This window comes from Lepidochelys olivacea, assembly GCF_965140295.1.
Source record: "Lepidochelys olivacea isolate rLepOli2 genome assembly, chromosome: 15".
Lineage (NCBI taxonomy): Eukaryota > Metazoa > Chordata > Testudines > Cheloniidae > Lepidochelys > Lepidochelys olivacea.
The window spans coordinates 5,880,612-5,893,968 of NC_140425.1; the positions used below are offsets into that span (position 1 = coordinate 5,880,612).

Genomic DNA, 13,357 nt, shown 5'->3' on the forward strand with positions numbered 1-13,357 from the left:
CTTTGTTCCAAAGAGTGCCCAGGGTCAGGTCAGAGATGATGCACCAGGCTGGGGCTCGGGAAGGGGGCCAGGAGCAGAAGCTGGGGGATCTATTCCGGAAGGTTTCATTTCATGATGTAATGGCATTAATGTCTGACCTACTGTGCTCTGAACCTCACTCCAGAGCCATCATTCTGCCTTTGGTGGAAACAAGGAGCGTCGGATGAGTCATAATTTCGCATTTTAAGCATACTGCACAAATAAACAAGACTGCAAAATCTCCAGTTGTAATGTGAATCTTATTTATAAATAGCGAGATAAGGTTTAGGTGCCTTTGCTTGTTAATGCACGTTTAAATGGGTCGGGCTTCAGAGTAGCAGCCGTGTTAGTCTGTATCCGCAAAAAGAAAAGGAGTACTGGAAATGGCCCACCTCAATTATCACTACAAAAGGTTTTTTTTTCTCTCCTGCTAGTAATAGCTCACCTTACCTGATCACTCTCATTCCAGTGTGTATAGTAACACCCATTGTTTCATGTTCTCTGTGTATATAAATCTCCCCACTGTATTTTCCCCTGAATGCATCCGATGAAGTGAGCTGTAGCTCACGAAAGCTTATGCTCAAATAAATTGTTTAAATGTGTGCGTGCATACGGGCCTGGGCATTAGTTAATGCCATTATTTTAAAATACAGAGAATTCAACAGCATAACCTTAGAAAACGAGAAATACAACAAAAACTCATTGATTAGCCTTACGAATGGAAAACGCTTGATGACACTGTCATGGAGTCCCTGGGCGATGCTCTGGAACTGCTCCCTATGAAGCCAGTCAGGACTGTGGGGAAATCTCCTCTCTGGGCGCAGCCTGTCTGCAGGGCAAAAAAGCTCACACAACTTCCACCTTCCTGGGTCTGTCCTCGGAGCATTCAGCATCCTCTGCCCCTCCGTGCGCTTCCCACAGCGAGTCCGCCCAGGCGGGGTCCTGGGGAAGCCAGAGGGTCCTGCCCCCCAACTCCACAGTCAGATGGGACTCTCAGCCAGCCAGTAAAACAGAGGGTTTATTAGATGACAGGGACGTGGTCTAAGACAGAGCTTGTAGGTGCAGAGAACAGGACCCCTCAGCCAGGTCCATTTTGGGGGGCAGTGAGCCAGACAACCCATCTGCACTTCACTCCATGTCCCCAGCCAGCCCCAAACTGAAACTGTCTCCAGCCCCTCCTCCTCTGGGCTTTATCCCTTTCCCAGGCCAGGGTGGTCACCGGATTCCTTTGTTCTCCAACCCCTTAGCTCTCACCTTGCGGGGGGGGGGGGGGAGGGCCCAGGCCATCAGTTGCCAGGAAACAGGGTGTCGGCCATTCTCTTGTGTCCAGATCCCTGCACATACCTGCCCTCTAGGGCTCTGCAATGATCATACACCCTTATCCCAACACCTAGATACTTAAGAACTGCATAGGGGAAACTGAGGCACCCCCACACTATTCAGAGGAAACATTAAGAACAGTCCCGCTTCATCACAGACACACAATGCATGTGGTTGTAAATTCATCAACTTTGTAAAGCCAGGTTTTATAGTCAGGGTTTTCATTGTAACACCACCAGGACTTTGTCTTTTTGATGGGCCTTTCAGAACTGCTCTGTTCTGATGAGCCCTCACCATCATCCATGGCTGGTCTCGTTTTTTGAACGTGAGAGGCCGTTGTAGCGTACTTAGACCTAAGCACCGTGAACGTGCCTGTGTGGCTCAGTTATGTGCACAGGCTTTACGGCATGACAAAGCCGCAGCCACACAAGGTAAAGAAATGCACGCACGGTGCAACTGTTGGGCAGGCAAATGCACCTCATGCTGGCATTTTACACACCGGCTGGCCTACTGTATAAATGGGAGGAGTCCGGTGGCACCTTAAAGACTAACAGATTTATTTGGGCGTAAGCTTTTGTGGGTAAAAAACTCACTTCTTCAGATGCATGGAGTGAAAATTACAGCTGCAGGCATTATTATACTGACACCTGAAGAGAAGGGAGTTACCTCACAAGTGGAGAACCAGGGCTGACGGGGCCAATTCAGTCAGGGTGGATGTGGTCCACTCCCAATAACTGATGAGGAGGTGTCAACACCAAGAGAGGGAAAGTTGCTTTTGTAGTGAGCCAGCCATTCCCAGTCCCGATTCAAGCCCAAATGAATTGTAGCTCTGCAGTTTCTCTTTGAAGTCTGTTTTTGAAGTTTTTTTTGTTGAAGGATGGCTACTTTTAAATCTGTAATTGAATGTCCAGGGAGATGGAAGTGTTCTCCTACTGGCTTTTGTATGTTACCATTTTTGACGTCCAATTTGTGTCCATTTATCCTTTTACGTAGAGACTGTCTGGTTTGGCCAATGTACATGGCCGAGGGGCATTGCTGGCACATGATGGCGTAGATCACATTGGTAGATGTGCAGGTGAACGAGTCCCTGATGGTATGGCTCATGTGGTTGGGTCCTCTGACGGTGTCGCTAGAGTAGATAAGGAGACAGAGTTGCCAACAAGGTTTATTACAGGGATAGGTTCCTGAGTTAGTGGTTCTGTGGTGTGGTGTGCAGTTGCTTGTATTTGCTTCAGGTTGGGGGGCTGTCTGTAAGCAAGGACTGGCCTGTCTCCCAAGATCTGTGAGAGTGGGGGATCGTTTTCCAGGATAGATTGTAGATTGTTGATGATGTGCTGGAGAGGTTTTAGCTGGGGGCTGTACGTGCTGGCCAGTGGTGTTCTGTTATGCTCCTCATTGGGCCTGTCCTGTAGTAGGTGACTTCTGGGTACCCGTCTCGCTCGGTCAATCTGTTTCCTCATTTCCCCAGGTGGTATTACAGTTTTAAGAAGGCTTGATAAAGATCTTGTAGGTGTTTGTCTCTGTCTGAGGGACTGGAGCAATTTTGGTTGTATCTTAGGGCTTGGCTATAGACAATGGATCGTGTGATGTGTCCTGGATGAAAGCTGGAGGCATGCAGGTAGGCATAGTGGTCAGTAGGTTTCCGGTATAGGGTGGTGTTTATGAGACCATCACTTATGTGCAATGTAGTGTCCAGGAAGTGGATCTCTTGCGTGGACTGGTTCGGGTGGAGGTTGATGGCGGGGTGGAAATTATGGAAATCCAGGTGGAATTCCTCAAGGGCTTCCTTCCCGTGGGTCCAGATGATGAAGATGTCATCAGTGTAGCACAAGTAGAGTAGGGGTACTAGGGGATGAGAGCTGAGGAAGCCTTGTTTTAAGTCAGCCATAAAAATGTTGGCATACTGTGGGACCATGTGTAAATGGGATTCACCATTCTCAGACTGCCCTAGGATTTGTCTCCCGGGAGGCTCTCAGCAGCCTCCTGGAGATTTGTATTTAATTCCTGGAGACTCAAGGGCAGTCCTGGGAGGTTGGAAACCCGGTTAGGATCCCAACATGGAACTGGCACCCTGGCTGCTGCCCTGCAGGAATCTCTAGAGCTCCCACAGGCCTGACTGCCTGCAGCATGGGGCCCTCTAGGCTCCTCCCTGAAGCTGCTCTCTGGCCACCCCTGGGAGCAGGAGACTCGTGCTGCAGTAATACATGGCCGGTTGCCTGCGCCTGCCCTGTCAGCTGGGCCCAGCATCTCCCAGCCAGGCCTCAGGCTGCCCTAGACACTACGCTAGGGTGTCTCTCCAAGGCCCTGATACCATTCAGAACAGTAGCTGGAGACAGCGTTGCCCACACTGTCTCCCTAGCTCCCCTGTTGCCCCTTGTGCCCCAGACCCGGCTGGGGTCGGTGAGCAAGCAGCCCCATACTGATCTCTGGCTCACCCCAGAGTGAGGGGCAATCTTGCTGCACCAGGTGGCCACAGGCGTGGAACCTCCCCCAACGCGGCAGGGGATCCCTGAAACCCTTCAGCGCTGGCAGAGGGAAGTGACCAGGCCCCCAGCTGTGGCCCAGTAACATGGCAACAGCAACCAGGCTCCCTCCATCCCCGCCCCTGGCTGCCCAGCAAGTGTCCAGTCCCATCCCTGATTGCATTGGTCTTCTCCGGCAGCATACAGGAGCTGTCCAGAGCCACCACCCCCCCCCCCCCGTATCTCAGCCCTCCGGGGGGCAGCGCAGAACCAAGCCCAGCTGGCAGGGTGGGTTGTGCCCTAGAAGAGGAGCTAGGAGCGTGTGTGTAACTCACCAACCTCGCTAACCACAGCCCCAACGGGTGCCCACCTGCCAGAATCTCTGTTTCCCAGAAAGGGAGGTCAGCGCCTTCCGCTAACTCGATTCCATGGTGCAGCAGGCCCATTAGGGTCGGGTTTCCCTGCACTGTCCAACCAGCTCCAGTTTCCTGATTCCTGCCAGGGGAGGTAAGGAGCTGCAACTACACTGATTAATGGGCATCTGGCCCTTGCAAGAGGTGCTCCCTGCCCCTTCCTTCGGCTCACAGCCCCATCCCACAGATGCTCATCGCGGTGGGATCACACGTGGGTTTGCAGCGACAGGCCCATCATTAGGATGGCCTAGGATCTGCTCGAAGCCCCCTGGCTGCCCTCTGCTCCTGCATGGCTGGGCTCTGCCTCAGGACAGATCGGGGGGACGAGGTACAGAGCCTGCGTACAGGAGGGGGCAGCGCCAGCTGGGATGAAACTGACACACCAAAGGTTTCACTCAAAAAGCGGCTTCTCGCCCCAAAGGAGCAGTGGCCGCAGGGCAGCAGCTCTGAGTGTTTATTTTCTTTAATGAAAAAAACCAGGAAGGCCCATTTTCCAGGGGACAGTGTTGGCTCCTGAAAAAAAGCCCCTTTGAACGCCCGCCAGTAAAATATCAGAGAAGTTTGGGGACATTTTCTGAGACTTCAGAATTGTTTCCAAATTTCCCACAAACAGGTGATTTCTGAGCAGCTCTAGAAATGGCAGCTCCTTCCTGCCCTCATCCCATCCCCAGGGAGCGGGTTTGCCATAGGGGTTTGCTTTAGGAAGACAGGGGCTTTAGGACGACCAAGTTGGGCAGCCCAGCGGAAGTGAGCGGGGTAAGGAATTAGGGAGCAGGAACGGGAGGGTCCCTGCAGACTGTTTTCATAACTCAAGGTGGGGCTGGGTGAGGTGAAACTGGCCACAAATGCCTGGGCACGTGGCTGGCCAAAGAGAGATAAAGTGGGTTGCAAAGGGGGTGGGGGTGGCACAGAGTCCGGTGGCTGAAAGGGAGTAGGACATGTTAGGATATAGATATTCAGGCCTGTCTGTAAAGGCCTATACTCTAAAAATTTAGGTGTATTCTTATCACTTGGCTAGTGATAGAGGTATAAAAGAAAGAATCAAAACCACTGTCTGCCAGTGTAAGGGCCTTCTCTTACTGTGACAGTTTGTGGCCCTGTGCTTAGGCTCAGGCCTTTGGCTAAGCAGCAGAGGCAGCCATAAGCTGGGAAGCGACCGGTCACATCCTCACATTCCAAACTAGTCACATTGAAATAAGGTGCTATTGGGCTGTTAGAAAAGGAGGACTTGTGGCACCTTAGAGACTAACCAATTTATTAGAGCATAAGCTTTCGTGAGCTGTTAGGCACTATCAGGACAGGATTGTATTCCTATCACCTCCAGAGAAAGGGAAATGCCTAGAAAATGTAAAAGGAAACTTAGTTTGATAGCATCCTGTCTGGCAAGAACTCACTTATCAATAGCTGGGATGTGAAATCCTCACTTCTGTATTGTTTTGTCATTATAGTTCCCACTTTGCTGTTGTTTGTCTGTATAATCTCTGTCTGGTTCTGTGATTGTTCCTGTCTGCTGTATAATTAATTTTGCTGGGTGTAAACTAATTGAGGTGGTGGGATATAATTGGTTACATAATCATGTTACAATATGTTAGGATTGGTTAGTTAAATTTCAGGAAAATGATTGGTTAAGGTATAGCTAAGCAGAACTCAAGTTTTACTATATAATCTGTAGTCAATGAGGAAGTGACTGGGTGTGGGTGTGGGTGGGGGTGGGCATGTGGGTGTGTGAGATGGGAACAGGGAATGGGGGTAAGAAAATTGGAATCATGTTTTGCTAAAGGGGGAGATGGGAACAGGGAATGGGAGTAAGGAAGTTGGAATCATGCTTGGCTAAGGGCAGGAATCGGAACAGGGACACAGGTATAAGGCTCTGTGGTGTCAGAGCTGGGAAGGAGGATACTAAGGAAGGAAACTGGAATCATGCTTGCTGGAAGTTCACCCCAATAAACATCGAATTGTTTGCACCTTTGGACTTTGGGTATTGTTGCTCTCTGTTCATGCAAGAAGGACCAGGGAAGTAAGTGGGTGAAGGAATAAGCCCCCTAACAGGACACTCAAGATGTTAGTCACATGCACGGATGGGAGGCGCTCAGAGACCCCGATGATGAGAACCTACAGACCAGACCATTCCCAGGCCAGGCTCCGGCACCAGACAAACGAGGCTGCAAAAACAGATCAGCAGCTCCTCCTGCTGGCTGCCATCTGGAAATGCAGGGCAGTCCCACCAGCTGCCCGTTAGCTGTCCCAGCTCCCCAGCCCAGTGCCCCGCACTCCTGGCTGGCTCTGCCCCATGGCCTTTTCAAAGGATTCTGCATACAGCTGCAGAGGGGGAGCAGGGCACGAGTTGGGGAAGCCAGTCTCCACTTCCAGGAGTGTTTTTAACATCTAACTTCCCCTACCCCTCCACCCTGAGTCAACAGCCCCACTCCAGCCAGTTGGGCTGGATGGCACCATGCCTGGCACAAGCCAAGTGGTTTCTCAGACCAGGTTCCAGTGGGACAGGCCACCCCACTTGCTAATACTGGGCATTAATCAGCCCTGGCAGTGCCAGTCTCAGCAAAGGCTCAGGATGGACCAGGCTAGAACGAAGCACCTTCCTGACTAGGCAGAGCCACCGGGGGGGGAGGGGCACACAGGGAGGAAGCATACAAAGCCCCCACCCATGGTGCACCTGCCCTGGGGGTTAATGGCTGATGCTTACACTGTGAGCCCAGCACCATCACTGTCCTGACTACAGCTGCAATAGCCACCCCATCACAAGCCCTAGCTCGGCCCCAGGGCTCTTCAGCAGCAGAGCTCAGAGCACTTCACCAAGGTCAGCAGCATTAGCCTCACTTTATAGATGGGGAAACTGAGGAAACAAGGCAAGGCCCTGTCCCTTGGGCATGGGTTGGAACGCCCATGAAGATGGGCAGAGGCTGCCGCATGAGGACAAGCCTAGGGCCCGGCAGGGGGCAGCCTGTGCGAAGAATGGAAACACCCAGACCGGCAATCAGCGCCGTGTGCTGCAGCTTCCACTAGAAGAGCTCTGTCGGGGGGAGCTCAGGCTGGAGCGAACAGAGCGAATCCTCCTGCAGCCCAGGCTAGAGGAAGCCACGTGCCTGTGCACCCGGCCACTGGGAACAGCGTCCAGGAGCCGACCTCCCACGGCCAGTGTCCCCCTAATTTTTCCCACCCACATGTGGAATTAATTTTATTTTGTGCACCAATATGAAGGTCGTGTGTCACACAACAAAATTCATGTGGTGGGATGGGGCTGAGGGGGTTCAGTATGTGGGAGGGAGCTCAGGGCTGGGGCAGAGGGATGGGGTGCAGGAAGTGAGGGCTCCGGCTGGGGGTATGTGGGCTCTGGGGTGGGGCCAGGGATGAGGGGTTTGGGGTACAGGCTGCCCCAGGGCTACGGCAGGGAGAGGACTCCCCCCAGCTCTCTCTCCCTGCAGCAGCATCTGGGCTGGGGTTGTGGGATAGGTGCCCCTCCCCCAAGCCATGGCCACTCCCAGGCTGAGTTGGGGCTGGGGGAGGGGTGCGGTGGTTGCGGCAGGTTGAGGACAGGGCTAGGTAGGGGTCAGGGGAGGGGTGCCCTAACTAAGGCAGGTCCTGGCAGGGCGGGTTCTCTGAGCTCCTGCGCAGCGCTTAATAGGCTGCTGCACAGCTGCGCAGTTTACAGGGAACTTAGCCCATGGCTCCTTGGCTCGGGGACTCTCCTGGGAGCAGGGCATTTTATGGCCCCGCTCAAGCACCCAGGCGTGCAGAGCCCAGAGCTGGGGCCCAGCCCCTCAGAAGAGCACTGCAGTCCTGCCCTGCCCAGGGAAAGCAACGGAGCAGTAGGTCAGGCTAGGCTGCGGAAGCAGCTAGCACCCTGGGGAGGGTGGCCTGCTGGCGTGGGGATGGGCACGGCCGGGTAGCTGGGATAGCAGGTGCCATGACAGCTGGCAGGGGGACATGAATCAGTCACCACCCCTGTATACCTTGGTACCGGAGATGGGACCAGGGGATCAGCCTGCAAGTGTGACCTAGGCCCTGCCCCCAACCCCCTCGGCCAATCAGAGCACAGAGACTTGCTCCCTTCTGTCCTGCCCCCATATATTCACATCCTGCCCATCCTGTGGGGGTGGGGCAGATTAATCACTCAGCCCCTCACCCACTGCTGGTTGAGGGTCTGGCCCCCAGGAGGACAGTGCTGCTGCAGTTGGACCGAAGGCCCAGTAACTGCCGTGTGCAGCAGGGCCGGGCTCTCCAGTGCCACGCCACCGCTGTTAACATATGGCCAAGGGCCCCGATCCTCTGTGGGGCAGCTGCCTCTCCTCCCTTCCGTACCAGGGCTGCAGCCCAATTTACCCCACAGGGAGCTGGCCCTCTCCCCCCCCGCCAGCCCCCATTCTGGGTCCGTACCATTGCACAGTCACTTTCCACACTGCACTACCGGGCCGAGCAGGTAGGAGTTAAGGCTGGCCATGCCCCTGAGCTGGGGGAGGGGAGGGCACTCTGCCTGGGCGGAGTGTGACTCATTTCCCATGTGCTCCCTGCTGCTGAGATACATGCACGCGCTGGCCCCCGCCTGCCCCCAACAGCCCGGCACTCGTCATAGCAACTCTTTATTCACAGACTTATCAAAAACCCTAATAAAAAACCATCAACCCCCATCCCCCCAAGAGGGGAGTCCCAGGAGCCCAGGGCCACGGGTGCAGAAAGGAGCCCCGCTGCGAGGAGGGGCCGCCCCTGGCTTCACTCCTGCTGCTCCCCTACAATAGCAGCCAGCGAGAGCCTACAGTCAGTCAGTGCCAGGGCAGCATGGCGCTGCCCAGCCCTCAGGCTGCCCTGCAGCATGGAGAGCTTCAGTTCCTCTACAGCCTCCAGCATGGCCAAGCTGGTACCTTGGCTTCAGTAACACTCCAGGGCCTCTGAGCTGGCAGCAGGAAAGCCAAGGGGCATGGCTGATGGGTGCCAACAGTTAGTGGTAGGAGCTGCTGCGGCGTAGGGCTCAGAGACCCCCCTGCTCCTGGGGCCCAGGGCAGTGGGGAAGGGGGCTGTTCTGTCATCACCGGAGCTGCGGGTTGAGCTGCAGCAGCCACTCGATGGTCTCTAGCAGGTGGGCCATGCTGTAGTGCCGGGCAATGCTGTGGAAGACGTTGATCTGCTCCCCGAAGGCCTGCGGGCGCAGAGGGAGCAGTCAGGAGAGGTGGCCGGGCTGCAGCCCACAGCAGGAGGCTCAGCACTGCAGCATCGGTGGAGAGCGCATGTGGCAGCAGCTGGGCGGGGCAGCCAGGCAAAGGGCAGGACATGAGGAGCCAGCGGGCACAGGGGAGGAGAGGTTGGGCCAGGAGGGGGCGGGGTTTGCTGGACTCCTGACCATCATTTGCCAGGGAGCACGGTGGGGCTAGGGCTCCAACGGGGGCAGCGCGTACCTTGGTCTGGATCATCAGGGTGAAGTCTCCCGCACAGCTGCAGTAGATGGGCATGTGTGTCTCCTTCACGCCTTTGCACTTCACACAGGCCTGGGAGCAGAGGGCTTTGCTAAGGCCAGGGGATAGCCCTGGGATTAGGCCCCACCCCCCAGCACCAGGCCGAGGGGACAGGCTCGCTCTGTCTGACCATAGTGGCCCGCAGGGCCCTGCAGAGGGGTGCTGTGTGTCCCTGAGGCTGAAGCCAGCCTCCCCTGGTCCCCCCAACTGTGGCTGCTAAGCACACTGCAATTGTGCCGGCCAGAGGGTGCTGGGCTGCCCCATTCCCCCGCCACTGTGCGGAGAGCAGCCCCGTGCCCAGGCTTTTGGGCAGCCCTGCCCCATTTGAATCGGGCAGCAGCTGGACATTAGCAGCAGCGAGGGCCCTGCTGAGACAGCCCCTCCCCCCGCTTCTCACCAGGTCCTGCAGCATGAAGGCCATCAGCTTCTTCTGCAGGGCTTCCACCAGGGCCACTTCGATGGAGCTGTGGTCATACTCCGCCTGGCAGTTGGAGCACACCCAGCTGGGGGGCACAGCACCATCCTAAGGGCAGAGACAGGGTGAGCAGGAGCTGGGCATTAGCCAGAGTGCAGCGTGGGAGCCCAGCGAACCTCTATGGCAGTCTGTTACCTGGCAGGGGCTGGGGTCTTTGCAGAGGTCCAGGTCCCTGCAGAAGTTGCAGTTGCGACAGATCACCTCGGAGAGCACATAGGAGCGGCAGGGGTCCCGGAACTGGGCCTCCTCCGAGAACTCACCCACATCCACTAGGCGCAGCAGGTCCCGCTTCAGCTTATTCACCTGATTGGTTATGTTGGCATCCAAGGACAGCACCTGCCAGAGGGGAGAGCCGCATGGGCCACCAGCTGCAAAGGGGATAGGGGGGTTTGTGCTCCTCTCACAGGGCCATAGCCCCCCCCACGGCCTGCAAACACTGCCCTGCATGGGCTGGGGAGTCCCTGGGGCAGCGATGGCAGCCAACTGGGGCAGCAGAGGAGGGGTAAAGCCTTCCTGGGGGAACTCGAGGGCTGGAACCCTGCCTCAGGCCCTCCTGCTCTCTGCAGAAGGGGAGTGGCATGGACAAGCTGCAGATTACAACAAGAGAGACCGGGGATTCCCCGAGCCTGACTGGATCCCAGGAGGGCAGCTGTGCCTCCTCTGGCTGGGGCAGAGTCCTGGGCGCAGGGGGAAGGAGAGAGCCCTACTGACCCAGCAGGCCCAGGGCTCTGCCGCGCAGCGGGCGCACAGCTCACCTTACAGACATATTTGATGAACTCCAGCGCCGGGTTGTTGAGTGGCAGGTGGGAGCCGGGCAGCGCTGGGAACATATCTGAGGGCAGCGTGGCGTGGCGGGAGCCCATCACCTTCTTCTGGATCTTCTGGGTGATGGTGAAGAAGCTCTGGGTAAGCTCGTTGGAGACGTAGTCCTGCGAGAAGGTGATCACACCTGGGAGGGCGAGGGGAAAGGACGCCCTGAGCCAGACTGCGGCGTGACGGGGCCAGCTCACCTCAGCCCAGACACCAGCATCCGGCAGGCCGCAGCCCCCAGGGCAAAGGGAAGAGTTGAACTCACCAGGCATGGCGCCCGCCTCACCCGCAGCCTCCTGGGAGGCCTGGCTGCTGGCCCTCCTGATGGGCGTGCTCCCCGGGGCGCTGCGCCGCACCTCCGCCTTCATGCTGTGGTACACAGCGACGATGTAGGCTGGGAAGAGGAGGGCAGAGGCAAGGCTCCAATCACAATCCCAGCGCGGCACCCTGGGGTGCTTGGGAGTGGCTCCCGGGCACAGCACCGCCTGATGGGCGGACAGGAGAGAATGCTCTGGCAAGCATGCACCACCCCAGTTCCTGGGAAGCCCCCTCAGCTGGGCTGCCCACCCGCGGGCCCCTTCCAGGGGCCATGTCTGTGCAGCGCACAGCACAATGGCGTCGGGTCTGGGGCTCCCAGCTGCTATCACAACACAGTCAACCTAAGGGAGACGGGGAGCCTCCACTGAGCACCAGGGGGCAGCACTGAGCGTCTCAAGGGGCAGCAGGGAAGAGCCTGGATCTGGCTCCTGTTGGGGGCAGCAGTGAGTGCTTGGGGAAGGCAGCCCCCCATGAGCCCTGCAGGGGGCGCACTTACCCGACACAATCATGAGGAAGTAGTTCTGGCAGGAGGCTGCCTGGGGCAGGTACTGCACGATGTTCCAGTTGTTCTCCAGCAAATCCTCCATATTGGCCTCCCCTGGCTCTTCCTCCTCCTCAGCCTCCTCCTCCTCACTGCCCTCCTCAGCACCCGCTTGCCGTTTGCTGGTGTCTGTCTAGACCAAAGAGCCAAGTGCTGGACAGTTACATGCCTGATTCCTGGCCCCATTTCACCTCCCTCGGGGGCTAACAGTCCCCATGCCCAGCAGTGACAACCCATCCCCCTGCCCCCACACCTGGCACAGCCCTTGCTCCCCTCTCCACAGTATGCCCCAGCCCGCCCTGAGCTCTTACCTCCCCAGAGGGGACGCTGGAGGGCATTCTCCCTTTGATGCCCCCATAGTTAGCCGGGTCCATCCAGAGAAGGAACTCCCAGCACCGGGAGAAGGAGATGGTCAGGGAGTGGAAGATCTCCTTCGAGTGGATGCTGGAGGGGAAGAGATGGCGGTCACCCAGCAACACACAGAGACTGCAGCCTACCCAGGCTCTGCCTTCTACTCCCCACCTTGGAGGGAAGTCCCCTTGGGGCCCAAGAGAGGAGGGAAGTGTGGGATGTGTGCCCCACGTGGGGGTGCCACTCCCTCAGCCAGCCAGCCAGCTGAGCCCCCTCATATCAGACCCTCTTCAGGGAGTGGGTCTGGCATAAGACGATTGGAGTGTGGCTCTGCTCTGACCAGGGGCATCATGGGTGCCAGGTCTGCCCCACAGAGGCTCCAGGTCTGGGGACGAAGGGGCATGTTTGATCCAGGGGCTCCTGGACAACATGCTGTGCTCGTCAGGCTGCCCCCTACCCCGAGCACCCCCCAGACCCAGAGGCCAGTGGGGAGCCCCTGCACGCTAATGGCTTGGAGGTGGCCAGCTCCGGCATGCTGAGAAGCAGCCAGGCCGGGGGGTGTAGCTGGCACTGGGGGAAATTCACTAGCCTGGGTTATGCAGGAATCAGACTGGCTGATGCAGTGGGCGAGGGAATATCTTTGATTGGCCCAACCTCTGCTGGGCAGAGACACTGTTACCTCCTGCAGCTGGTCTGCCCAGTGTCCAGGGCCCAACACGGCTACACCACCACTACACAGATGATCTAGTGGGCATGTCTGGTTTTAAACTCCATGAACCACTGACTCCTGCTCTGAGCCACAGAGTCACAGCCCCCACCCACGTCCTGGCTAGAGCCGTTGGCAGCAGCTCTCCGCGTGCCCCGGCTGTGGGGCTTAGCCCTGCGCTGCTGGGCCAGGGGAACTTGGCCAGCTGCTCGGGGCCCCGCCGCACCTGTTGGTGATGTACTCCACGTAGGCAATGGCGTCCTCGATGCGCCGTTTCTTGGTGCACAGGATGATGCGGTTGAAGTTGGCATAAACCACGGAAGAGCCGAGCCGCTTGAACTCAGCCACCAGCCTGGGGGAAGGGTGCGAAGGGGAGAGGAGCAAGTGAGGCAGGCGCTGCCCCTGCAGAGAGCTCTGGCCCGTACGCTGCCGGCTCCAGCCCCCTCCACGGGCACGCGCTGCCTGAGCAGCCTCAGGAGCA

The 13,357-nt window shown here is 57.2% G+C and overlaps 1 protein-coding gene across 1 annotated transcript in view; it reads right to left on the reverse strand.

Annotated features, from left to right (window-relative positions):
* Nucleotides 1–8,792: 8,792 nt before the first annotated feature.
* The window catches only part of POLE (DNA polymerase epsilon, catalytic subunit), a 37,130-nt gene continuing 32,565 nt past the window's right edge, over nt 8,793–13,357 (reverse strand). The window contains exons 41-49 of the mRNA XM_084649290.1: nt 13,103–13,228; nt 12,131–12,263; nt 11,775–11,952; nt 11,226–11,354; nt 10,906–11,099; nt 10,286–10,486; nt 10,073–10,198; nt 9,619–9,708; nt 8,793–9,362 (exon numbers count right to left, since the gene is read on the reverse strand). Of these exons, the coding sequence (XP_084505416.1) occupies nt 9,252–9,362; nt 9,619–9,708; nt 10,073–10,198; nt 10,286–10,486; nt 10,906–11,099; nt 11,226–11,354; nt 11,775–11,952; nt 12,131–12,263; nt 13,103–13,228 (1,288 nt within the window). The 3' untranslated portion in view covers nt 8,793–9,251. The remainder of the gene's footprint in view (nt 9,363–9,618; nt 9,709–10,072; nt 10,199–10,285; nt 10,487–10,905; nt 11,100–11,225; nt 11,355–11,774; nt 11,953–12,130; nt 12,264–13,102; nt 13,229–13,357) is intronic.